The sequence below is a fragment of the Meriones unguiculatus genome, chromosome 8, assembly GCF_030254825.1.
Source record: "Meriones unguiculatus strain TT.TT164.6M chromosome 8, Bangor_MerUng_6.1, whole genome shotgun sequence".
Classification (NCBI taxonomy): Eukaryota; Metazoa; Chordata; class Mammalia; order Rodentia; family Muridae; genus Meriones; species Meriones unguiculatus.
The window spans coordinates 122,321,982-122,349,151 of NC_083356.1; the positions used below are offsets into that span (position 1 = coordinate 122,321,982).

A 27,170-nucleotide genomic window follows, 5' to 3' on the forward strand; every position below is an offset into this window, starting at 1 on the left:
CCTCTTAAGTAGCTGGGACTGTAGCCATGTCCACACAACCTAGCTCAACTTTCACTTGGGAATCAAAATCTAATTAATGTCCATCAACAAAAGTTAAAGAACTGTTGTTCATGTTGTTTAGTTTCCAGAAGTAAGATTTTTTTTAATTGTAGGAATAAAGTAAAACAATATAACAACTCCCTCCTAAGATACAGTGCTTCGGTGGTTAAGAACAATCTGCTTGCTGGGCAGCAGTGGTGTACACCTTTAATCCCAGCATTCAGGGAGGACAGGCAGGAGGATCTCTGGGTTCAAGGCCAGCCTGGCCTACAAAGAGAGTTCTGCGACAGCAAGGGCTACACCAAGAAATCCTGCCTCAACAACTCCCTCCCACCCCCACCAAAAAAAGAAAAATCGGCTTAGCTAGGCGAGGTGGTGCATGCCTTTACTGCAAGCACTCAGGAAGCAGAGGCAGGCAGAGCTTTCAAAAGTCAAGGCCAACATGGTAAAACAGGAAAAAAATAATAAAAGTAAAAAATTGCCAGTTTTCTTTCTCAACAGGTAACAGTTTCAAATGAAGAATTATTTCTAGTTTAAGACAAGAACAGATGTTCAGGCAGAATTCCTCCCCTCCCTTTTTTAACTTTTTATTGAGTCTTGTGAGTTTAACATCATGCGCCCCAGTGCCATTCATTTCCTTGTCCCTTTGTATCTGCCTTCCACCCTTGCAAGCCCCCATCCAATAAAAAATAAAAATAAGTAAATAAGACATCTCATCATGGAAGCTGTGTGTCTCAGTGTGTCCCACAGTAGGCCCGTTTGTCTACACATCTTCACTTCCAGAAGTTCGTTGTAATGAGTCACTGGTCTGGTTGAGGTCTCTGGCTTCTGCTCCACTATCAATACTGGGTCCTCACCAGGTCTCCTCTCGGATATCCTGCTGTTGCCCTGTGTCATGGAGGTCCTGCAGAGCTGGATCTGTAGGACTAGCTCCTTCATGGGCTTTGACAGTTCACAGTTGGGTACATGTTGGGGTGAGCCAACTCAAAGCTGTGGATCTCTGCCAGCTCTCCTACTCCCACACCACCAGGGTAAGCTCTCCAGCACTGAGCCTGTTAGCTGACTCAATGCCACAGCCAGCAAGAGGCAGAGCAGGCTCTCCCACTATCATGACCACAGGACCAGCTCTCCTGCCCAACACAGGTGGTGAGTGGCTGGTGAGGAAGGCATCTGTCCCTCACCCACACCACCGCACAGCAGATGAGTGGTGGAGCCAGCTCTCCCTCACCCCTGCCCTTGGGGCTGCCTCATCTGTACCCCCACCACCAGGGTCAACTCTACTGTGCTGCCCAGGTGAGGTGCAGGGCACGCTCTCACAAAAAACTAAACCTCAACAGTCCCTAACACTGTTTGCCTACAGGTACCTACTCTATTTTTAACCCATAATAGACAGTCCCTAACAAACACTAGGCTGTGGTGAGAGACGGCTCAGCGGTTAAGAGCACTTGTACTTGCAGAAGACCCAGGTTCAATTCCCACCACCCACAAGTCAACTCACAGCCATCTGTGTGAAACTCTACTTTCCAGAGGTTCTGTTGCCCTCTGTGACCTCCACAAGCACCAGACACACATGTGGTGCACATACACACATATGCACATGCAGGCAAAACACATATAAAATAAAATAAAGAAATCTAAAAATAAAGAAATCAACAAATCTTAGGTAGTCTCACAGTGGATAGTCACTGTTCTCCAAAACCTCCAACACCCAGCACTCCCTGGTATTTGCCACAAAACTTCAGTTCCCAGCATCAACAGACCAATGTGATGATCTGTGTGTTTAATAGCAGGACCACCACAATCTGCCTCAGGGCCAGCAGTGCGGTCAGGAAGCCTCCCTGAGCATCACACACCATCTCACACTCTCCTTTTTCTCAGAGTCTGCAGGGTGGACTCCGTGTTCTGCTCTGCTTTCCAGCAACTGCCTAGTCTGTCCTGTCGTCTATTGCTTATGACTAACACTACCGTACCTACCTGGAACCTAACCCTTTTCCACCCAGTTCCTTGCCCCCTTGCTAACCACTAGGTTTACTTTAAGTAAATACTGCCTCCTTAGTGAAGTAAGAGCAGGTCCCGCCTCCACCCCACGCCGGCAGTGAATCAGGGGTTCTAGCCTGTGTGGTGGCTCAGCAGGTAAAAGCATGTGCCAGTGACAAGTGACCCAAGTGGAGCTGGACTCTTGAACGTGCCATTGGACCAAAAATTAAGACACAGATGCTCCAACAGACTAACCGAGAAGCCTTTAAAGGTCACATACTTTCTTGAAATTCAGTTTTCTCATGTATAAGAACTTTTCTTAATAATTTCAGGCTTTAGAATTCTATAAAAAATATTAACTTTTCTTTAAGTTCTTAAAGATGTTATTTTTTATTACAATGAATATGAAAACGTAAGCTGTAAATGTCTTCTAAGGTTTCACTTACCAGAAGTCAGATCTTTGTAGTTCTGCTGGTTTGTTAACACCTGAGTAAGAACAGTCCTCATGGCTCCTCCCATTTTCGTCAGGTCTTCTAAAAAGGAAATTTGAGGCTCCAAAAGCTGAAGGACTTTGTTGAGATCTTTCTCTGATGGTACATCAGCTGCTAAAAGGAAAGAAAATATATTTATATACACATATGTATATACACATATATAAACACATAATTATATAATTAAGGATAACTTAAAATATTTTGTTCAGGATAACTCTTTGATCTTCCAGAGAACCTGGGTTTAATTCCAAAACCTACATGGCAGCACACAACTGTCTGTAACTCCAGTTCCAGAGGCTCTGACATCTTCACACCAATACACATAAAATAAAATTAAAATTATAAAAATTTTAGTGCTTTCAATGATATTTTATAGTCAAAAATCTCAGTCAATATTAAGCAGTGACATTGTAAGAATTTACCTTGTGGGGCTGGCAAGATAGCAATGGTTAACGCTTGTCTCAACTTGGCTTCAATGCGCAGAAACCCACGGGGGTCCTTGGACCTCTCAACTAGAGTGCTGTAGGGGGGTGCACACTCAAGGAGAAACAATTTTTAACTCCTTGGCCAATGAATGAGAAAAGTATTAAAAATGAAAAGGCCTGTTTTTTTCGCCCTTTAGAAAGATGTCTTAAAGACCCTAGCACAGTTGTTTCCAACCTTCCTAACTCTGCAACCCTTTAATACAGTTCCTCATGCTGGGCTGACCCAAACCATAAAATTACTTCATTGCTACTTTATAACTGTAATCTTGCTACTGTCATGAATCTTAATGTAAATACATGCTGGGCAGGATGGCTGATGTGTGACCTGACACCTGTGGTAGGCTAGGTCCACTCCCCTCCCCACAGTTGAAAACCCTGCCCTAAGGTCTAAAAGAAAGATGTAAATAAATAAACGTTAAAGCTTAGTAGCAGCTAGCTAAAAGAAGACTTCTATAAGGGAGCTAAGGGAAGGGAACGTTTACCCAGCAACTAAACCTCACTTTCTCAGTTGGAAGCAAGCACAGTGAACTCTGCATGTGTACCTTCTCCCCAGTGACACACACAGGAACACAGCAGATAAAAGAACTGACATTTGCTTTAGTTTCCAGGGGCTCTGACCACATCCAGGAACAGGCTAGATGTTATAAAGAAAATGAGGAAAAGAACCCAAAGCAACTGTAAATCCACAAAATTCTAAGCTTCCATGACCTTGAATTTATGCTGGGGTCACAAAGAGTTTGGGGGTTTTGTTTGTTTAAGTTTTATTTTCTTTGATTGTTTGCCCAACTAAAAAATTAATGATAATCAACAGAAGAAAATTTAATGGGTGTACATTCATGATATTCTTAGACAAAAATGTTCCCATTAGTTTCTTCATATTTTCAGATTAAAAAATAAGTAAAAAACAAAAGCCAAGTGCTGGTGGCACATGTCGTTAGTCCAAGCACTCTGGAGAGAGGTAAACTCTGTGAGCTGAAGCCCAGCCTGGTTTACACGGAGTTGTAGGTCAGCCAGGACTACATGGTGAGACCCAGGCTCTACATAATTGATTACACTACACACCAGCAGCATGTAACTATCCCAACCATGCACTGTACTCATGCCACCCACCTTTTTAACACTCAACACATGGAGGGAGAAATTAATAACACACTTTTATGTGAAATATCCTTTAGTTAAACTAATTATCAATTTTAAGATTCTCACAAAAAATATTCTAATGATCTAGTATTCTAAATTCTAATAATCTAACGTTATAAAGACTTAATATTTATATTCTAAATAACCTAAAATGATCTAATATTCCCTCACAATTTAAAATCGGGGATAGAAGATAAAAATATATGCACATCCTAGTTTCGAACTGAATATAAGATTTATAAGTTAAATCATTTAAAACATATAAAAATAATATAAAAGGTGGTACCACCAGGAAAAAATGTCACTGTTTTAGAGAGGCAGAAGATATAAAAAGTTAACAAAGGACTCCATACCACTAGCTTCTCTAATTCATGATATCTGACAAAGAACTCTAACGTGTGCCTAAAAGCACACTTCTCATGATTATGACACAATCTTAAAAGAATAACTGTGAGTTTGAGTAGTTTTCCTCTTTTTAGAACTAAATTCACACTTAGCAGTGATACAATAATATGGAAGCAAACAATCTAAGTCTATCATAAGCTGCTATGTATCTGGAGAAGGAAAACAATAGTAATTTATCATCTAAATACCTCTTAAATTCAAACATTTTCCCAATCATAATATAATTGGAAATCACTAGAGGCAAAAATCACCAAACCATGCCTCCTATAAGGTGCCTACAAAATTATCATTTATTGTTCTGTATTTCATAGTCATTACTTTAAAATGTTAAGACACAGCAGACGGTAGTGCAGAATAAGATGTAGTGTGTAGGGGTTGGAGAGATGGCTCAGTGGTTAAGAACACTGCCTGCTCTTCAAAAGGACACAGGTTCAATTCCCGGCTCCCACATGGCAGTTTACAACTGTCTGTAGTTCCAAGGGATCTGACACCTTCACACTAATGCACATAAAATAAAGTTAAATAAATAAAAAAATTTAAAAAAAAATGTAGTGTGTAAAACTGCCACTGTGAAGCCCATAACTTTGTATGCTATCTTTAATATTATATGTTAAACAAAAACAAGTGGTATGCTGGGCTGGACAGACAGTTAGTGGTTAGAAGCAAGTGTTGCTCTTACAGAGGACCTGATTTTGGTTCTCAGCACCCACATCTAAAGGCTCGCAGCTGCCTTTAACTCAAGCTCCAGGAGATCTGACACCTCTGGCCACCCTGGGCATCTGCATTCACATGCACAAACACACACAACACACATGTACACACATCTGATAATTTAAAGATTATTACAGTGAACATACTAAAACATACCTGGTTCATTATAGCCTTCTCTTAAGTATTGAATAAGACAAAATATAAATCTTGGAAGAACAAATTCAGACATCATCAGTAAGTCTTTGGGGACACAGGGAATATTTGAACTTGATTTAATCTGATGTCTTCTGCAAAACCTGTAATAGGGAGAAAAAAAAAAATAAGAAAAAGAGAAGGAAAAAAAAACAATGTCTAACCAGGCAAGAATGTATTACCTCTAACTTACAATATTAATAAAGTGCAAGTAAATACTAAAGCCAGTATAATCCTTCTTTATGATTTTTAAAGCACCAAGTTAAAAGAAAATAGCTTTAGTAGGCTTTTAAAGTCTCCCAAAGAGATTTTTCTTAAGAAAAGACTATAGTAGCCATGTCCCAAACAACACACACGCACACACACACAAAATCACCATAAGACTTATATGTTTGACCGCAATGTATTACTTTCAAGTGCTATTTTATTATCTTTGTTCTTTATAAACCTGAAAGTACAACTTGATAGTTATCTGAAGCATTTATATTTTCTACTCATATCTCAATAAATTAATAAATGATATAAGTAAATGAAGCTTATTTTTTAAATGTATATATTTAAGTGTATATATTCTTGCTACTCTTTTGTTTGTTTGGTTGATTGGCTGGTTTTTGGTTTTTGGAGACTTTCTGTGTGTAGTCCTGATTGTTCTGGAATCACTCTGTAGACCAAGCTGGCCTCAAACTCACAGAGATCCGCCTACCTCTGCCTTCCCAAGTGCTGCGATTAAAGGTATGCTAATTCTTTCTAATCTTCACTACACATTATTTTTTAAAAATAACAGACAGGCCAGGTATGGCAGTGCATGCCTAGGAGGCAGAGGAGGAGGATTTCTGTGAGTTCAAGGCCAGCCTGGTCTACAAAGAGAGTCCAGGACAGCCAGGGCTCTGTGGAACAGAGAAACCCTTTCTACGGGGGGAGGGTGGAAAACTGATACACTTGAGCAACAATGACAAATATTCAAGTAGTTACAAATAAGTTATTTTGCTACCAAACCCAAAATTACTAATTAAATGTATAAGAATGCCTAAAAATAAATAGGAAAATATAAAAACTATTTTAGATTAAAAAAAATATTATTAATCTGATTACAGCAAAAAAGCACTCTTAAGTAGAAGAAAAAACATTTCATAAAACACAGAAACTTAAATTCCTTAAATTTAATGTCATTAGTCAATGGAATCAATCAAAACTAATTCTATCAAATAAAAGAGCCTAGGTATGAAAAATGACAGCAACACTTGAAAGAAATGATTAATGAAAATAAGTTGATCTGTAAAACACTGTATATGATAATTTAATAACATCAACAGACTACAACTGCGTCCAGGATACTGGTATGTAAATTTATGAGTTTAAATGTATAATAAACATAGTATAACAACTCAATATGGCAAAAAGACGTATTTCATTGTGCGCATATGTGTATGTGTGTGTGTGCACAGAAGAGTACAGATGCTCACAAAAGCCACAGGCATCAGATTCCCTGCAGTTTGAGTTACAGTGGTTTATGGACATATAATGTGGTGACAAGAAACAAACTAGGGCCCTTTGAAAAACAGGATGAACTCTTAACTGCTAAGCCATCTCTCTGGCCCCGTGAAAAGAATTTTAACAAACTGCTTTCAGTCAAAATGGATATGTTAAACACAGAAAATAAATTCTAACCCTACCTTAAACAACACACAAAATAAATTCCATTCACATTAAAAATTATATACAGAGAAAATACAAAGAAAATAATAGTTATTTTAGAGTATAGAAAGGCTATCTGGTAAAATTTAGCTTCTACACTAACTGGAAAATATGCATAACAGATAATTATATGATTATAAACTCTTTAAAATGGATAAGATAATGAGGCTGTACATGATGACACACACATTTAATCCCAGTGCTCAGGAGGCAGATGCAGATGAATCTCTGTGCAGTCAGGGCCAGTGTGATCTACAAGGCAAGACCAGGACAGCCAAGGCTACACAGAGAAACCTGTCTCAAAAAACAAAAAGATAGATAAGAAAAAAGAAAACAACAGAAAAATCAGGATATCAATAATTTGCAAAAGAAATACTCCCTAATCAATAAACACATGAAAGATGTTCTGGTTCTCTAAGAAAGCAACCTTTAAACAAAAATAAAAAATGAGTAATGAGAAAATTATCATTTTGTGGTAACTGCTAGATTGTTATGTTCAAATTGTCTCTCTCTCTCTCACACACACACACACACATACAGAGAGAGAGAGAGAGAGAGAGAGAGAGAGAGAGAGAGAGAGAGAGAGAGAGAAAATTAGAAGAAAGCTTTAGGGAAAACTTTCCACTACGGAGTTAAGCCACAACCATAGCACCTAACAAAATCCAGGTGCCATTGGTGATTAATAAACATAAAAAATGACCAGGAGTGGTCATTTGGGATGGCCAAATGAAGGGATGGCTCAGAAGCTAAGAGCACTGGCTGCTCTTCTAGGGGTTCTGAGTTCAATTCCCAGCAACCACATGGTAGCTCACTACCATCTATGAGATCTGGTGCCCTCTTCTGGAATGCAGGCACACATGCAGGCAGAACACTGTACTGGATGGATGGATGGATGGATCTTTTTAGAAAATTAATTGATCAGGAAAAACCCTATTAGGAAAAAAATTAGCACACACATTCACTTGTCAATGATAAAACAGGAAACATGTTTACAATTCTTAACTAGCCAAAGGCTACCTAAACACTGCCCTGTGCTTTAGCCCCAGAATGGTCACTGTCCCATCCTAACCTGGGCTCAATTCCCTTAGCTTATCACTCAGCGTCAAGGATGAGTCTCCCTAACCTCTTACTAACCTTAGTACATAACACTCTAACACTCTGCACTGTTTTAAGATGTATTCTTTCTTATCTACCTGTATGTGTAGCCCAAATGGGGCTGTGGGGTGGGGTGCCACACATCTGCCATTGGCGTAACCGGTGATTACGACCACATGTATGTGCTGGGAACCAAACTGGGGCCTTCTCAAAGAGCAGCAAAGCACTCTTAACCCCTGAGCCATCTCTCCATCTCCTCTATAGTTCTTTTAAACCTTCTGAAAACTTTATTTACTTTCAGATTTTATAACTACATTGAGTTCATTTTAATTAGAATAAGGTATTAGATAAATATTTTGTGATATTTCCTAAAGAGGACAGTGATCCATGAATAGCCATATTGCAGGTTTTTGTTTTATTTTGTTTTGGAAGGGGCCTTGTCGCGAGGATTTTTTAGGAAGCTCTCATGGCCCAGACCGGCTTCAAAATCCCTACAGTAGCTACGGCTGCCTCTGAACTCCTAATCTGTCTATCTTTGCCACCCATGGCTGGGACTGTTAGTGCACACCAACATACAGGGCCCCAGAAACTCCTGTAAACTCTACACAGACATTTTTAAAACTCTCTCCTTTGTATATAAAAGTTGGTGACAAGAAAAAAAAAAAAAGACTTACTAACATAGGAATTCATAACTTGTGCTGGAGAGATGGCTTAGAGGTTAAGAGTGCTAGCTGCTCTTCCAGAGGTCCTTAAGTTCAATTCCCAGCAACCACATGGTGGCTCACGACCATATATAATGAGATCTGGCACCCTCTTCTGGCCTGCAGGTGTACATGCAGACAGAAGATTGTATACATGATAAATAATTTAAAAAAAAAAAAAAGGAACTCATAACTTACATTAAAATCCCAACTATTACTGCAAGGTTGAGGCATAGTTCAGAACACATGCTCAGCCTGTATAGGACCCTGGTTAGATTCCCAGCACAAGTAAGAAGAAAAGAAATCCATATACACAAATATATCTATATGTGTATGCAACTGTAAACACAAGCAATCCACCGCTTCCAACTTTCTCAACGAGAAAAAAAGGAGTAACCCTACCTACAGTGGTAAAGTCCCTGTCTATAGAAATCTAACCCTCTTTTACTTTAGAGTAAGTCAGAGGATAGCAATTGAGTAGATATTTAAAACATGAAATTATCAAAATTATGACAATATAATTATAGTTTCAAAAACAGAGTTCCTACCTTATAGCTTTTCCTATTCATAAAATATTTACCATTGTGTATTCACAGAATCTTATGACTACAATTCTTAACAATTTTTGTCTTTTCCCTTCTCTTTCATCCTTCCCATACTCTATACCCATACAAAAATGTTTGCAGATTTCTTAAAAAAGAAGTCCTAAGTCCTTTTATAAGAAGGAATGGGGATGTCTGTGTATTATAAGAAATTGCACATAACTGTCTGACCAAAATGCTGTTAGTAGCTTAGAGCAAACCCTGATTGATAATAATAAGTCATTGCTAGAAGAAAGGGGAAGTCCATAAAAATCACATGCCACCCACCTAACTCTTCCCCACAAACCTTGTTACTTGCTCTCTATCCTGGGGCTCCTTGCTGCAGCTGATGACAGCGTCTAACATTCCTAAGTAATTCCTTTCTCTCAACTTTCAGCATGAAATTTAAATTGTTAAGTGACTGTAACCTTTAGAGTACTATATGATAAAGAAAATGCCATAGTAAAACCAGCAATATACTATTTTCATTCATTCTTTCACTGTTACTGGATAAAATCTTAAGTTAACATGTATCCACATGTTTCCTAACAACTTTACTTATTTGGGAAAAGAAAGCAAATTTTGAGTTCACAAAAACCTGTGGCTATAGTATAAAATTCAACCATTTCTTTTTTCTTAAAAGGATAGATAATATTTTCTGCCTTAAAGGCCATAATACAGTCTATTATAAACACTCAATGTTGCTTTTATAAGGTAAAAGAAATCATGAACAATATATAAATAAATAAATATAGCAAGTTTTACTTTTAGGAGCAGGGCAACATGGTCTCCCTATGTAGCCCTGGAACGTGGCTGTCCTGAAACTTGCTATGTAGATCAGCTTGGCCTCAAACTCATAGAGATCCTCCTACCTCCACTTCCCAAGTGCTGGGACTAAAGTCCTGAGCCACCTCACAGAAAGTGTAATATGATCTAATCAAATGTTATTCTCAGCTTGCTTTTGTCCAAATATATATATATATGGTACATAGCCAGAGAACAGAAAAGCAAAAAGCCTTCTTAACTAGTATCTAACTAACCCAGTATTGCACTCAACTATTAATCAGCTAAAGTCCTCCCAGACTGGGAAGTGTTTTACACACAGAAATCTGAATCTGCTCCAAAGGCCTAAGGTGCATTCAAACACAAAAGAAGCGCTGGTAGTAAATAATCTCCAAGACAGGCTCCAATGTTAACGTTCTATGTGCCATGCACACACAGTAACTGCAGCACAGGAGCTGGAGAACAGCACGGGCAACACAGCGAGAGCTCCCTCAAGGATGCAACAAAATGAAAACAAGGGGGAAAGACAAAGAATAAAGTTTTTCAAATAATATGCAAATATACCCACTCCATGAAAAAAAATTGATTTTTGTTGTTTGTTTTGAGACAATGGCTAACATTGAACTGATTCCCCTGCCTCTACCTTCCCATTGCTAGGACTGTGCCACTACATCTGATTCAAAAATGCATTTTAACTGTAAACATAGAGATTTATGTAAGTTTAAAACATAGAAATGCACTACCCGACTTACGTGTGTATGACCAATCAAATAAGAGCTTTCAATTTAGGCAGGTGTAGAGGCACATAGATTTAATCCCAGCACTCAGGACGCAAAGGCAAGAAGATTTTTGTGACTTCCTGGTCAGCCAGGACTAAAAGGACCCTGTCTGTAATTAATTAACCAATTCATTATAATTATATAAAAAATAAGTAGAAGCTAATATAACAAGTTTCCAGGAAAATCTATACATAAAATCTGTACATAAGCATACGAGCATAAACTTCTAAGTATGGGTCCCTTTCTAAAAGGAGATAATTCTCTTCCAAAAATAGAGCAGAGCACTACATTTTCAGAGAACACAAAGACAGCAGAAAATACCCTGAGGTGACTGGCCGTAGAATTAAGGCTGTAACCAAGTGGTAGAATTCTGAGCACTGAGGTCTCCGGTTCAATGGAAAGAGGAGAGAAGGAAGGGAAGGGAGATGAATTATAACACTTAACACTGTACTACAAAAGTATATACACAAGCTGGGCACAGTGGTACATACCTGTAATCAGGGAGGCAGAGGAAGAAGGCAGATCTCTGTAAGTTCAAGACCAGCCTGGTCTACAAAGTGAGTCCAGGACATCCAGGGCTGTTACACATAGAAATCCTGTCTCAAAAAAACAAAATAATAATAATAATAATAATAATAATAATAATAATAACAACAAGACACTTGGGATTTTAGCTTCTGCCCAAGATAAATTAGACACCAAATTCACCCCTTCATTTAAAACAACCAATAATCTAGCTAAAGTACAAAGTGATATTTTCAACACTCTGGACATCAGGCAAAAGGGAGGAAACAAAGTCAGCTTAAAAGAGTCTCCAAGGCAAAACACAAAGGAGAACCAAAATGGCTCCTGCAAATGTCCTGAGCAGGGAAGTCAGAACTTGGTCTTGGACCTTGTAGGACAATCAAAGAGAAACAAAGTGCAGAGAAATTATCCCCTGAATGCATAAAGAATGCTCCTGAGTCCTCAAGTACTGATCAGCACTTAAGTGTAAGAAAATGACCCAAGGCCAGGGATAAACACCTCTGAAAGTATAGTACACAATCACAATCAAGAATGGTATGAATGGGGACTGGAGAGATGGCTCAGTGGTTAAGAGCACTGTCTGCTCTTCCAAAGGACCTGGGTTCAATTCCCAGCACCCACATGGCAGCTCATAACTGTCTGTAATCCCAATTCCAAGGGATCTGACACCTTCACAAAAACACATAAAATAAAACTAAATAAAAAAAATGGCATGAATGGTATCTGTTCCCATTATTCACATTGGAAATTAGACAATTCAAGCAAGAAGGTGTTATGATAGAATCCCAGCACTCAAGATGAGTATCTGTGAGTTTGAGGCCAGCCTGGTCTACAGAATGAGTTCCAGAACAGCCAGAGCTCCACAGGTGATACCCTGTCTAAAAATAAAAGTGAATAAATGAATATAGAGATATATAGACAGACACACGAGCAGATGACTAACAGAGAGACAGATGATAGATAGATAGATAGATAGATAGATAGATAGATAGACAGACAGACAGACAGAAAGATAGATATTCATGCAAGAAGTAAATTTTAAGGCTCCAGAGATTGAACTATACTTTGCAATTGCTAGGCAAACACTTTCCCACTTCACTACATCCTTTGTCAAAATTACATTAATTCATGAGGCAGTCAGTCAACAACTCAAAAGAATCTTTCCTCAGAAAAAGACAAAAATTAGCCCCCCTTAACAAATCATAAAAGGCCTAAAAAAAAAATCAAACTGTTTCCAAGAAAATAACTGTAAACGAAAAATACAGTTTAAAAAAATACTAAAAAAAAAAAACAAAACAAAACAGTATGTGATCAGCGTATTGGGTAGCCTAATGTCAGGCACTGAATATAAAACACAGAGAAGGAAGGAACCAAAATTACCCATAACAACTGACCCAGAACATACATGAAAATTAAGCAAAGATAGCTAAATGCCCAAAGAAAAAGTAGACAAGTCAGGGAAATGGCCCAGTGGGTACAGTCCTTGCTAAGCAAGCATGAGCTCCTGAATCTGGCTCTCCAGCACCCACATAAAGAGCGAGGCAGAGCAGCACCCACTTGTAACCCCAGCAACAGAAGACGGGAGGCAGGCAGAGCAGGGGCTCCGTACCCAGAAAGAGCAGCCTAACACCAAGCCCCAGGCTCAACAAGAGACCCAGTCTCAAACAACAGGTGAAGAGCAACAGAGGAAAGCACCCCCATCTACCTCTGGCCTCAACACCTACTTGCATACTTTACAACTGCCTATAGTGTGTGCACATAACAAATGCACAGATTAGAAACAGATGTTAACCACAGTTGCAGGATAGATCCAGAAACTCCTCAATTACAAAGTATTCTGGTCTGACATATCTGACACCAATTATTTCACCAAAATTTTTGGCTTCAACCAATCAGTTTTCTTTTCTCCCAGGGCACTTAAATTTCTTTGCTAATGGCCAATCAGGGAGAGACTTTAGCATTCTTTTTGTCTCCTTGTCAAATGACCTACATTAAAGCCACTAAAGCTCTTTTGTTGTTGTTGTTGTTTTGTTTTTTGACTTTTCAAGGCAGTGTTTCTCTATGTAATCCTGGCTGTCATGGAACTCATTCTGTAGACCAGGCTGGCCTCAAACTCACAGAGATACACCTGCATCTGCTAGGATTAAAGGCGTGCGCTATTAAAGCTCTTTCTTCTTACAAACACCAGTACCAAGTATCGGCAATGAGCATCAAGCACTTGCTCCATATCACAGTAGAGTAAAAATTATAGTCCATAAGCTAGCAAAGGAAACATAAATACAAGTAACCGATAGACAGACAGATAGATAGATAGATAGATAGATAGATAGATAGATAGAGATAAATAGGTAGATAAACAGACAGAAAGGCAAGCAAACAAAATTCAAGCAAGGCATGGGGAATGACTCATGCCCTCATGCATTTAGCAGGCTGTAGCAGTACTGTCTCAAGTTTGCAGCCCCAGTCATATATATATATATATATATATATATATATATATATATATATATAATTATATAAAGTTCCAGGTCAGCCTGGGCTACAGAATGAGTTATCACCAGAAGAAAAAAAAAAATCCAGAGAAGAAGGAACAAGAAAGGGAAAAACCAGACAGCAGACTTAAATAAGACTATAGCCCCAAGTGTTCTTCGTGTACAAGATCTAGGTATCACTATCAGAGGTTTATACTGAGTAAAAAAGTCAAGACCCAATGAAAGCAGCTTTTTCATTTTCTTCATTATATTTATTTATTTTTCTATTCATATGTGTAGGGGACCCATACAGAGTATGCCACAGAGTATATATGAAAGTCAGAGGACAACTTTCAGGAATTGTTTCTCTTCTTGTACCATGTGATTGAACTCAGGTCATCAGGCTTGCAAGCTTTGATTTGATACATGCTCAGTACTTTCTTAATAATTAGTGGAACAAGTAAACAAAAATTATTAAAAACTTAAGAGTTACACATGTAACTCGACAGCAGACTGCTTGCAAAGCTTTTATTGAGCCCCTGGATACAAAAGGTATCCTAAAAAGCTGGAAGACCTGGGCATCACTACTAACTACTACAGAACAACAGAGCCTTTTGAAACGCACAGGAACAAGATGACAGAAGTAGATGCTAAAAACCAAAAGAGAAAAATAAAAGGCTGGGCAGTAGTGGTGCAGGCGGTGGCACACACATTTAATCCAAGCGCTCAGGAGGCAGAGGCAGGCGGATCTCTGAGTTGGGAATCCAGCCTGATCTACAGAGCAAGTTCCACAACAGATAGAGTTACACAGAGAAACCCTGTCTAAAAGAAAAAAACAAACAAAACATCAAGAACAACAAAAATCTTACTGGCAAAGCACAGCAGGGCTGAGGAGGAGGTGGCTCAGCAGTCAAGTGCCCGCTGTGTAGGCACCAAGCCTGAGAACTCACATAAAACACTGGGCATAGTGGTGCACACCTGTAAATCCAGCAGTGAAGGAGGAGACAACCAAAGCTCTGAAGCTCACTGGCCACCCAGCCTGGCTAAACTGATGAGCTTTAAGTGCAGTGAGAACCTCTCTAAAAAAAAAAAAAAAGATAAGATGGCTCAGCAAGAAAAAATGTCTGCAGTGTTATACGAAAGGAGAGAAGGTTAGCACTCCCCTCGACAAGGATGGAAGAGGCCCTTGGGCCTAACAACATGCAATGGTTAAGGCATTGCCACCTACACATGGAATCTAACCACTGTTTTCAGAGAGGGGGCTACAGCTAGGATACAAAGCGAATAAACTGTAATTAATACAAAAAAATAAAAAATAAAAAAAGAAAGATGCCTGCTGCTATGCCTGATGACCTGAGTTCAATCCCTGAGGACCTCATGGTGGAAGGAGAAAACCAACTCCCACAATTGTTCTCTGACCTCCAAACATATACACAGGTAAACAAAAATTATTTAGAAAATGTGGAGAGCGATAAAAGCACCTGATGTCAACCTCTGGCTTCAACTTGGAAAACATACACACATGGCTGTGCACACGACACACACCCCTCACACCCGCGTGTGTCCACACACACCACACACAAAAACAAAGGCCAGAAAACAGCAATTAATGAGCTATACTGTCATGAGAAAATTAAAACAAAAAGATTAGTGAAAATAAGAAATAGATATCAACAAATTTCAGAGTTCGGGAAAACAGAAGAAAAAAAAATCAGTAAAACCAAAAGCTGTTCCATCATCAGTGACACGAAAGGAACACAGTTCTAGGCAGCCACAGCAGCTTGAGTTCTTTTCAGGGAACTCTCTCCTCAGCCACATCCAGAACTGTTGACTTTGACACAGAAACTCATTACAGGACCAGCAAACACGAAGCAGAGTTGCAGTTTTTTAAAGCAGGATGGCGACCAGGGAAGAGTAAGACTCACCTGGCAACACAGGTGCAGGCTTCTCAGGCTTCTCACGTTTCATTAAAAAGACACCATATTACTGTGACACATTTACACAGCAGAATACTACTTAGCCATTAAAAACAAGGGAATCATGAAATTTGCAAGCAAATGGCTGGAATTTAAAAGATCATCCTTAGTAAGTTACCCAGACCCAGAAAGACACACATAGTATATACTCACTTACAAGGGGATTTCAGCCATGTAATACAGGGTAAGCATACCAAAAGGCACAGGCCCAAAGAAGTTAAATAACCAGAAGAATTCCAAGGAAGATGCTTAAATCTCACTCAGAAGAGGAAATAGACTTATCTTAGCATTTGCTTTATATACTACTTTGGTTACTTTTTAAGCTACATGGGAAAAAAACAAACAAACATCTTTCTTTCTTTCTCTTTTTCTCTCTCTCTTTCTTTCTTTTTGACAGGATGGCTCTGGAGGCACCTTGGGTGTGATTAAATCCAGTAAGATACATACAGAAGCCTTGAGTTGGAGAGATGGCTCAGAGGTTAAGAGCAGTGACTGCTCTTCCAGAGGTTCTGAGTTCAATTCTCAGCAACCACATGGTAGCTGACAACCATCTATAATGAGATCTGGTGCCCTCTTCTGGCGTGAAGGTGTACATGCGGACAGAACACTGTATACATCATAAATAAATAAAAATCTTTTAAAATTAAAAAAAAAAAAAAACAAAAAAAACCAGAAGCCTCAGGGTTAGGCATGTATCCTCCCTGTCAAGGGGGAAAGACTTCAAGCTAAGTTGATGTGAAAGAACTCTTGATTCTCAGCTGGCAAGAGGCTTCAACCAGACCCTCTCCATGTCACCAAAATGTTCTCTGCTTCAACTCCTCCCACCAATTGCCTGTGAAGCCACAGATGCTAGACCTCAACCCTAAAAGTCTGCATGGATATGGCAGATTTCAGGATAACGGCAAATGCCAGAGAAACAAAGGAAAAAACAAAAAAAAAAAAAAAAAAAAGAAGGGTAAGGCTTTAGTTTTCTTTCTAAAAGCAGCTCCAAAGCAAACATGGTGACGCTTAAGTCTATTCCTCTCAGTGGTGTACAATGGTATGTTTATTTTTGTATTTTTGCTCTATTCAATTTGTATCATAGTTTAAAAGTTCTAAAGTATTATAGTGATAAATGGAAAAACAAGTCCAACTAAGAGAACTTCCAAATTGCTGCTATACTTAATTACCATGAAGATGCCACAAAGTACTCTACCAACTGAAATCAGAAATCGTGTCCATACTGCTTCTAGTAAATTAATAATGAAAAAGGACAATGAGTACAGAAAAAAAAGACGAGTTTCTTCAGCTCTTCTTCCTCCATGATCTTACATCATGAAAGGTGTTTGTTCCTTTGTTTGAAGAACAAAACTTCACAGTTAGATGACTATTTCATTAAAGAAAAGTCCAAGCTCACAGGGAAAAAACATTTTTACAAGTAATCCATGCAAATATTGCAGACATATTAATTTAGCTCTACCACGAGTGGTAGTGCATGCCTTTAAATTTAGCACTCAAAAGGCAGAGGTAAAAGGATCTCCATGAGTTCGAGGCCAGCCCAAACCACATAGTAACATAGTAAATTCCAGGCTAGACAGGTAAACAGTGTGACTCTGTCTCAGAAAAAAAAAAAAAAATAATAATATATATATATATATATATACACACACATATATATACAATACTTTCTACCAATAACATTATATAACAGGATTAATTAATTAATTTGCTAAAATGCCAGTGTGTGTAAATAGGATATAAATGGGAGAGTAAAGGCATCTTTATTATCAAATTTGTACTGAAAATCCATTACTTACAGAAGTATAAACTAGGGATAAATAGAAACTGTTAACTCAAAATCAAGCACTGCAGCACAGCTTCACATTTGTGCTATACAAACACTGCCTTAGAAATGAGTTCCATTCATTGTGGATTTCAAACTCACACTGAGCTTCTTCAATCAGAGGGGTTTAAAAAAACGGAGAGGAGCCTACAGCACAAGCGAAACCAACACAGACCGGCATGTAGACAGATATAGTACTGAGACAGCCAGGACAATGGACCTTATAGAAAAGGAAGGGCATGATGTGATGAAGGCCCTAGATTATGACGGTAATAGACGAAGGGAAGGACTAAATGGACAGACAAGAAAAGAATAAACCTTGGTACCAAAGAGGGAAGCAAAAGAAAAAGGGAAAGTCAAAAACACTAAGCAGACACTGTCAGATAACTACGCAGTATTAATTTCTCTGGTTTTACCTGGACATAGGACAGCAAAGACCAAGAGCTACAAAGCTGTGCAACAATAATTCATGAAAAGTATGATACCCAATGACACTACTAAACTAATGACAAACCAGCTCTGGACCTCAGATGGAGATTCCCTTCGGCATCATCAAAAAGAAGGCTGGTATGTTTCGTCCACAGAAAGACAAGCACCACCATTGCCTAAATCCATAGCTTGCCAAAAAGCCACACTGCCAAACTGGAAAAGGCAAAAGGCTATACAGAACCTATTGCTAGACTGCTAACACTGCTAAGTTTTCTGTCTGAGATTTAAAAAAAAAAAAAAGAGAAGTCTGTGAAAATCAAAGAATAAAATATTACACATGTTATATGGGCCAGGATAGAAAGAAACCAACTCATACACTGGGAAGAATGTAAATTAATTTCTTTAACAAACTATATGGCAACATTGCCTACAATATTTTAACAGCTCTGCGAAAATGCAGTGGATACTAAAAAACTTTTAAAAAGAGAATGACAGTGCGGAGGCACATCAGTAATCCCAGCACTCAGGAGGCAGGGGCAGGCAGATCCCTGTGAGCTCAAGACCAGCCTGCTCTACATAGTCAAACCATGTCTCAAAAAGGGGTGGGGTGCTACAGAGATGCTCAGAGTGAAGAGCACTGACTGCTCCTCCAGAGGACCAAGGTCAATTCTCAGCACCTACCCACCTGGTGACTCAAAACTGTCTGTAACTCTAGTTCCAGCAGATCCAAAGCCCTCTTCTAGCACCAGGCATTCAAGTAGTGCACAAACATACATTCAAGCAAAACACTCAGATACATAAAACAGAAAAAAATCTTAAAAAAAAATGAATTATGTACTAATATGAGACACTGTCCAATATGTTGCTGGAAATAACGAAGAGAAAATGTTAACCAGATATTCACTGCCTCCACTTCAGCACTGTCACAAATCAAACTACCTAAATATTTCCAACAAAACAGCTAGAAATACTGATGCATTTGCTAATCTTTTAAATGCATAATTAAGGTCAAATGAAAATGAGAGAAATCCCTTATTGAAGAATGGATGAAGAAAGGGACCTTGACCTTTTCTTTTATCCATTCATTTTTATGTTATAGCCAAAGTGTACTACTTTTGACATTTTAAAGGTGGGGAAGACTATCCTAAACACTCTGAAAACAGCTGCTGTGAATCTGATAATCCCTGCCATTTCCTGAAATAATTAGAGAATGTACTCTTAGGGCAGCTTTTCATATATAGCCCAACTTAATAGCCCAAATTAGGAAGCAACTATTAAATGTACTAAGCTGGCCTCCAGGGTGCCTTTTTTTTAAGGATCTTAAAATATAGAAGAAAGCAAAGTAGAAAAAAAATTATGGTCTATAATACATGAAAATATAATAATAGTCAAAACACATCAAAATTAAAGAAATGTTTAAAATCCCAGTTCTGTTTATTATCACATCATAGCCTAAAACCAGCCAGCCAGGAATTTTAAATTTTTCATCACAGTTTTGCTTTCTTTTGTCTTGTTTTTTAAGTTCACCCACCCATCAACTATTGAGAATTTTTCTGATGCTATGTATTCTAATGCTAATCACAGACCCCCAAGATCTGGTTGCCACCCAGATGAGTGCATTCTCAATCTACAACAGTCTTTGTTGGGTAACCTTGCTCTACCTAACTTAAAGTTGATAGGTTAATAAAGTTGCTGGAGCCTGTAACCGGGCAGATGAGAAGTAGGTAGAGCTTAGGTTCCCAGGCTTGGGGTCTCAGAGGGACCGCTAGGCTAGGAGGAAGAGAAAGAGGAAGCAGAAGATGTAGCCGGAAAAGAGAGAAAGCCAGAGAGAAGGAAGTTGCCATGGGACAATATAGACCATGAGTAGGTGGCCATGAGGACTGACCTGATAGAAAAGAGGCATCCCAGACAGGAACTATTATGGCAATTATGAGGTATACGGCTGGGAAACAGCAAAATAGCTTAGAGGGTTGATATCTGCCCAGTTACTGTGCTTTAAAACTTTCATAAGTCTAAAAGGTCTCTGTCTGGATTGTTTGAGAACCAGCCAGATGAACCAATCTAGCATCTAATGTTCTTCCACAACAATCAACCATTTAGAGCAAAGATCACTCTTATTCTACAGTGACTCTTGTAAATGTAGAAAGCACAACTTCAATCACCAGCACCATGGACAAAAACATCATTTGATTATACATTGCTTAGCTTTTCAAGATTTATTTTATTTTTATTTTATGTGTATGTGTTTTGCCTGTATCTGTATGCACGTGCACCACATGTGTGCAGTACTGTCAGGGGCTAAAAGAGGATGCTGGGTCCCCTGGAACTGGAATAATAGTGGTTGTAAGTCATCATGTGGGTGCTAGAAGCTGAACCCGGTTCTCTGGAAGAATCATAATTACTCTTAACCACTAAGCCCAGTTTTACATAGTTTAATACATCATTCCCATATCCTTTGTGATATCAGCTCACAAATGAGTTCTCAATTATTTTTTTCTCTGTTTCATGTATCTGCTAATACTACTATTACACTGACAATAGCAATATTACTAAACCAAAAATAGTTGAAACCAGGAATGACAGCACTTGCCTTATCTCAGCACTCAAGAGGCAGAAGCAGGTGAATCTTTGCAAGCTCAAGTCCAGCCTGGCCTACAGAGTGATTTAAAACAGAGACCCTGGCTCAAAAAAAAAAATATATATATATATATATATATATATTTCTATAATTGCAAATTTTTAAATGAAATGATACTATTGTTATAATGGATCATCTCCAATCACACAACATCCCAACATATATCACAACATTCAGACACATGAAAAGGATTAAGGCACAGCAAGACTTCTTTTTTATCAAGGACACATACACAGGACAAAATATAGCTCTGGGATAGAGCATATTCCTAGTTACAAATAAGGCCCTGGGTTCAATCCCAAGCACTGCAATTGATCAATAAATACAGTAATAACTTTACAAGGAAAGTGGAATCTCTGAGACTGCCTAACCAGTGGAACTGACACACTGTTACGCTAATGAGAAGAGCAACTCCAAAATATGCTCCAAAGAGCATTCTCCGTTTTTGTTTGTTTTGTTTTGGGGTTTTTTGTTGTTGTTGTTTTGTTTTGAGACAGGGTTTCTCTGTGTAGCCGGCTATGCTGGACTCTGTAGACTAGCCTGTAGTTGGCTAGCCTCCAACTCACAGAGATCTGCCTGCCTCTGCCTCCCAGAGCACTGGGATCAAAGGCGAGCGCCACCACACCCAGCTGCACTCTTCGTTTTTTAAGCAACTTTTGGAGACTGTTTCCAGGGTAACAAAGGTCTGCCCACCTAGAACACCATTATAACCTGCTGATTTCTAGTTCTAAAATAATTCCAGAAGCTGCATCTTAGCCTACATTTCCGGCCATCATTATCTATCCCTCTAAAGGTAGTAGAGTAGGTATTCAGCCCAGATTATTCCACTTAAAGCACTAGGTTGTAAAATTTCTGAATAATCACATGCCTGTTCAGTCTTGTCCATGACACTAGACATGGCAACTCGTGGGACACACAGGCAACAGTTCTGTTTTTCTATGAGAACAATTAAATCTGTAAATATTAGATGTCAATTCACAAGCAACTGCTCCCATGAGGAAAATAAATTCCCTGAAACCTCAATAAAAATGCACAGACTTATCTACAGCACGGATGCCCTAAATCTGTGTTTGTATTCTAAATAATTAAATAAATACTCATTGGAAGCTGAACATAACGACTCACACCTGTAATCCCAGCATTCAGAGGAATGAAGCAGGAAGAAGACCATGAATTCACAACCAGCTGGAGTTAGACTTTAAGACCCTGCCCCTATCTCACAGAAGAAAGGAGAAATGAAGGAAGAGGAGGAGGAAGAGAGAAAAAGTCCCAACACAATAGGCTCACACATATTACAACACTTGAGAGTCAGAAGCAAGAGGGTCACTGAAAGTTCAAAGCTGTCATGGTCTACACAGCAAGTTCCAAGAACCTATCTCAAACAAAACAAAAACCCTACTAAACATCACTTCCACTTTCAGAATGAAGCATCATAAGTTTAAAATGCCAGATTTGCATTTCATCCAGAAAAACCTGCTAATTACCACTTTGTTCCAAATTCCAGGGAAGAACCAAGAGTATTTCTTTCATTATTAGTTCCCCTGAATGCTAACCTAGGACAAGAAATAAAAATGTCTCAGTATATGTATAAAATTGCTCTAAATCTGGTGCTGGAGAGATGGCTCAGAGGTTAAGAACACCGGCTGTTCTTCCAACGGTCCTGAGTTCAATTCCCAGCAGCCACATGATGGCTCATGACCATCTATAGTGAGGTCTGGTGCTCTCTTCCAGTGCACAGGCACACATGGTGGCAAAATGCTGTATAAATAATAAAGTAATAAATAAATAAATCTTAAAAAAAAATGTGGTCTAAGTCATTCATGACTTGACCGTTCTCATTTAAAAAGGAGGATGTGGCAGCAAGATGGCTCAGCATGAAAAGAGCTTGCCACACAAGCCCAACTACCTGATTTGGTCTCCAGAGGCCCACACAAAGGTGTAAGGAGAGAACTGACTCCACAAAGTTGCCCCGTCTACACAAAATACACATATATACAATAATAATAACAAGTTTATTTTTTAATTGGAGGTTTTAAAGTTCCATTAAAAAAAAAAACAGTATTGAACAGGAAAACCAGCAAGAATAGTATTTAGGAGCTGATGGTTTAAGAAGTGGAAGGGCACATTTTTTAGCATGCACAATACCCCAGATAAATCCCCAAAACCAAACTAATTAAAGAATGTGTTTAACACAGGCAGTGGGGAGAAGCAGCTGATCGGTCAAGATTGATGGCCAGTGTCTAGTTTACTATCTGGGTAACCTTTAGCAACTTTTTAAAATCTGTGTTCTATTTTCCTCTCCAATTCAATGGAAACAATAACAGTAAGTATCCCAAAATTGTTACAGATTAAATCAGTTAAATAATGTAAAGCAGTTAAAATCTGACCACTTCCATCAAACAGAAAATATCTAAAGTTTTAATAACACTGTTAAAGAAGCTACTGGAAACCAGGCCATTCCATACATTAATTATAACAAACCTCAGGAAGGACAATTTTTAAATCCCACCTTTGTAAATTCACCCACTGATATTCTTGTACAGGTGAGAGAAGACAGGCACACCTGTTCATATTTTGTACTAGGAATCTTCATGCCCATCAAACGACATCATTAAATCAAGGGCAAATTCATGGAACACTGTGTAGCACTATAAAGTCAGGAAACTGATTTACTGATGTGCAACATCAAAGGTGAAAAAAGGCAAGACGGAAAACAATGTTACCTTTTGGGTGAAAGGAGACAGCAGGCGTTGTTGCTTGCTTTAGACTAAGAGAAACTAACAGCAGTGAGACGGAAGTGGCAGATAAGGACCAGAAAGGGGGGAATTTTTATTATAAATTATTTTGGCTTTTATATTCAATAATATATAAATGTCAAAATGCTAAAAGTAAGGCAAAAAATTCCAGTTATAATTGCTAGCCCTGATTATTATTATTTGCAAGCTCCTACTATCTCCTTTCTGAATCGTTTTTTTAATCCTTCTCACAAACCTCATCTCCAGCCTCTGATTCTTGATGACTATGTAAGGAATTTATCACTAAGGATTTTAGTGTACGTGGATTACAACATAGGTGCACTGCACACATCAATGCGTTTGTCAAAGACGCCTGTGTTAAGTGTCTCCTTCTAGATGGACGGTCTCATGTTAATGATTAAGGTGCCCTTAACTGAACAAAACCCAGCATTTGATTCCTAAATCGCTTACTGATTTCCTCCTTCTTTTGGTGTGAGGAGTATTCTAGATGTGACAGCTCCGGGGCCCAGGAGCCCAATTCTCGGTCACTCTAGCACACCAAATACTGACAGCTCAACAGCCCCTTTTTATGCAAGCCCCTCCCTCCCCCTTCTTCCTCAACCCCCATTAGCTCCACAGCTAGGTCCCTCACACAGACACACAGACCTAGTTCAGATGCTTTTCCCCCAAGGGTCCTAACCTGCAGTTACAAGACCCTCTCCCCGACCCTCACCATCCTGTGACCCAATTCAGATCCCAAACCACTCCCTCCCAGTCAATCTAAATCACTTCTAAGGCTCCTCTCCGGAGCCGGCCAGGCAGCTGCACACCTTTTCCCAACAAGTATACAACCGACAGCCCCACACCAGATTCCCCCAAGAACCCGCTCCTCCTCCTCCCTGCCCTCTCGCCCTACGCACTGAATCCTTTTTCCCCATCACTCGCCCACCTTGACCTCCTCGAAAATTCCCAGCCTGGCTCCCCGCACATGCTCTCCTCTCCTCCCTATCCCCTTCCCACCAGTGACAGCTCAGCCACCTCCAACCCCTTGTGTCTGCACCCTCCCCGGCACCCCCCTGCCTCCAAGCTCCCCGGGACGGAGGAGGGTCGGCTCCCAGATTTCCCCACGGCCTCCCCCCGCAAGACCACTCGGCCCGGGGTCGCCTCTCCGGGGCTCCACTCACCCACTCTCCCGCATCACGTTGCTGTCCCCGCAGTCGCAGGCGCCCCCGGCCTGGCTGCGGAACATGTTGAAGTCGTGTCCGGTGTGGTCGCCCTGGTGGAAGCACTCCGCGCACAGCGACATGCAGGGGGAGATGCCGCACGTCCGGCAGCGGTAGGCCACGAAGTTGGCCGTCCAGACCAGGCCGCAGAGCGCCGCGGGGTCGTAGGCCCGCACGGCCGCGCAGAACTCCTCGTAGCCGCCGCCGCCGGCCAGAAGGCACTTACACCACTCCAGGGCATCCTCCTCGGCCGCGCCCGGGCCGCCGCCGCCGCCCGCCGCCTCCTCGCCGCCCGCAGCCCCGGCCAGCGGCCGCTCCGCACTCAACACCCGCTCCAGCAGCGCCTGCAGCTCCTCGGCGCCCGCACGGTTGTCCGGCCGGCTGAGGGCGGCCTTCAGGTGCGCCGCGGTGGCCGCCTTGTCCAGCGCCGGGCCCTGCGCGGCCGCCTCCGGCTGGGGCGGCTGCGGGCCCCCGACGGCCGCCGCGGCCGCCGCCGCCGCCATGATGAGAGCTCAGAATTTGGAGAGTCCAGGGCCCGCGGCTCCTCCCGGGAGGGTGGGGGGATCGACTGCTGCGAAGGCTCGGCCCGCCCGACTCTCGCGATACCCGGCGCCGCACAGCACCTCGGCGCGCTCCCCGCCCCTGCGCACGCCCTCCCGGCCATGCCCCGCCCCTCGCCGGGCCCGGGGTCCGCGCCGGCCGTCCTCCGCCGCTTGTTGCCTCCCGACTTTCAAAACTGTCAGCCGCTGAACGCAGCAGCTCGGCGCACAGACGGTCCTTCATGAGAGTGTTCTTTTCTTTACTTGCCTGGAACATAACTCAACACCTACCAAACGTGTTTCAGGCGTCCGCATCTGGTCTTCAGATGTTGATTCTTGTTATCAGAGCCTTAGTTACTACTATATCCTTGCTACTATTGAAGCTGCCTCCCAAATATTTCCCCGAGTCAGGGAAACAATTTTTATCTTATGTGCGCTGGTGTTTTGCCTGCATGTATGTTCTGTGGCTGTCAGATATCAGAGTCACAGTTGTGAGCTGCTATGTGGTTGCTGGCAATTGAACCAGGGTCTTCTGGAAGAGTAGTCAGTGCTCTTAACCCCTGAGCCACCCTCACACTACTTCTAGGTGAATCTCCTAAGATAAATTATTATTATTATTATTATTATTATTATTATTATTATTATTATTATTATTATTTTATGTTCTGGGTGTTAAGCCTGTGGGGGCCAGAAGAGGGCATCAGCGGAACTGGAGTTAGAGATGGCTGTGAGCCACCAAGTGTCTGATGGGAATTGAACTCTGTTCCTTTGGAAGAACATCCAGTGAGTGCTCTTAACTTCATAGCCATCTCTCCAGCCCCAATAAATTCTTTTAAAAAGTATGATACATTGGTTTTGTGGTTTTGTTTGAGTTTTTGTTTGGGTTTTTTGTTTGGTTGGTTGGTTTTTGTTTATAGAGATTTTCTCTGTGTAGCCTCAGATGTCCTGGAACACACTCTGTAGACCGGGCTGACCTTAAACTCACGGAGATCCAGCTGCCTCTGCCTCCCAAGTACCAGGATTAAAGGAGTGAGTCACCATCCGAATAAAATGTAAGCTATATTCTTATTGTCCTTTTTAAATTACACTATTTATTTGAGTTGGTATTGTTTTTAAAAAGTGAAAATACCAACCGTTCTGTTTTACCGATAAAGACTCAGGAGCCTGATGCTGTGGTGAAAACCTGCCAGCTCAGAGAGGCAGAGAAAGTACCCAACTGACCTTCCTTCTCAGCTCAGGTCTGGATGGAAAAAACTCAAAAGGCTCACTAGCTCAGCTGACAGCCCAGGAGGAAAAGGCGAAAACAAAAACAAAAAAAAACCCACCAAGGCCAAAGGCTTGCTAACTCAAAGCCCAAAAAGCCAGAGAGCTGAGGAGCTGAAGCTAAAGCTAAAACCAGAGCTTAAGCTAAAAGCTCTTCCTCCACGCTGTCTTAAATACCCCTCAATTCAAAGTCCCTCCTACTCTTTCATCTCTGTCAGCGGGTTTCTTGCTCTGCCTCTTGACCTAGGGTTAACTTTATTAAATCCAGTGTACAGAAAGTTCTTGGATTAAAAGTGTCCAATAGGGCTCAACCACACCAAACAAGAAACAGAGTTTTACAGTCCACAATTTTGGCGTTCACAATGGGATGAAATAGGAGCAACAAGTAGGAGCTCTCTAATAGTCATACAGTCAGAGAGCAGCCTGTGGGAGTTGGTACTGTTTCCTTCCATCATGTGGTTTCTCAAGGACT

General features: G+C 40.5%; 1 protein-coding gene and 1 non-coding gene across 3 annotated transcripts in view; one reads left to right on the forward strand and one right to left on the reverse strand.

Annotated features, from left to right (window-relative positions):
- Ubr3 (ubiquitin protein ligase E3 component n-recognin 3) overlaps positions 1–25,458 on the reverse strand; it is a 130,021-nt gene extending 104,563 nt beyond the window's left edge. The window contains exons 1-3 of one of the 2 annotated variants that reach the window (XM_060390484.1): positions 24,858–25,458; positions 5,408–5,547; positions 2,463–2,621 (exon numbers count right to left, since the gene is read on the reverse strand). In XM_060390484.1, the coding sequence (XP_060246467.1) occupies positions 2,463–2,621; positions 5,408–5,547; positions 24,858–25,399 (841 nt within the window). In that variant the 5' untranslated portion in view covers positions 25,400–25,458. The remainder of the gene's footprint in view (positions 1–2,462; positions 2,622–5,407; positions 5,548–24,857) is intronic. The other variant, XM_060390485.1, reaches the window with a different exon arrangement.
- Positions 15,203–15,326, forward strand: LOC132656160 (U6atac minor spliceosomal RNA). The gene has a single exon (XR_009594086.1). It is a non-coding gene; the product is annotated as a U6atac minor spliceosomal RNA (small nuclear RNA).
- Positions 25,459–27,170: the final 1,712 nt, after the last annotated feature.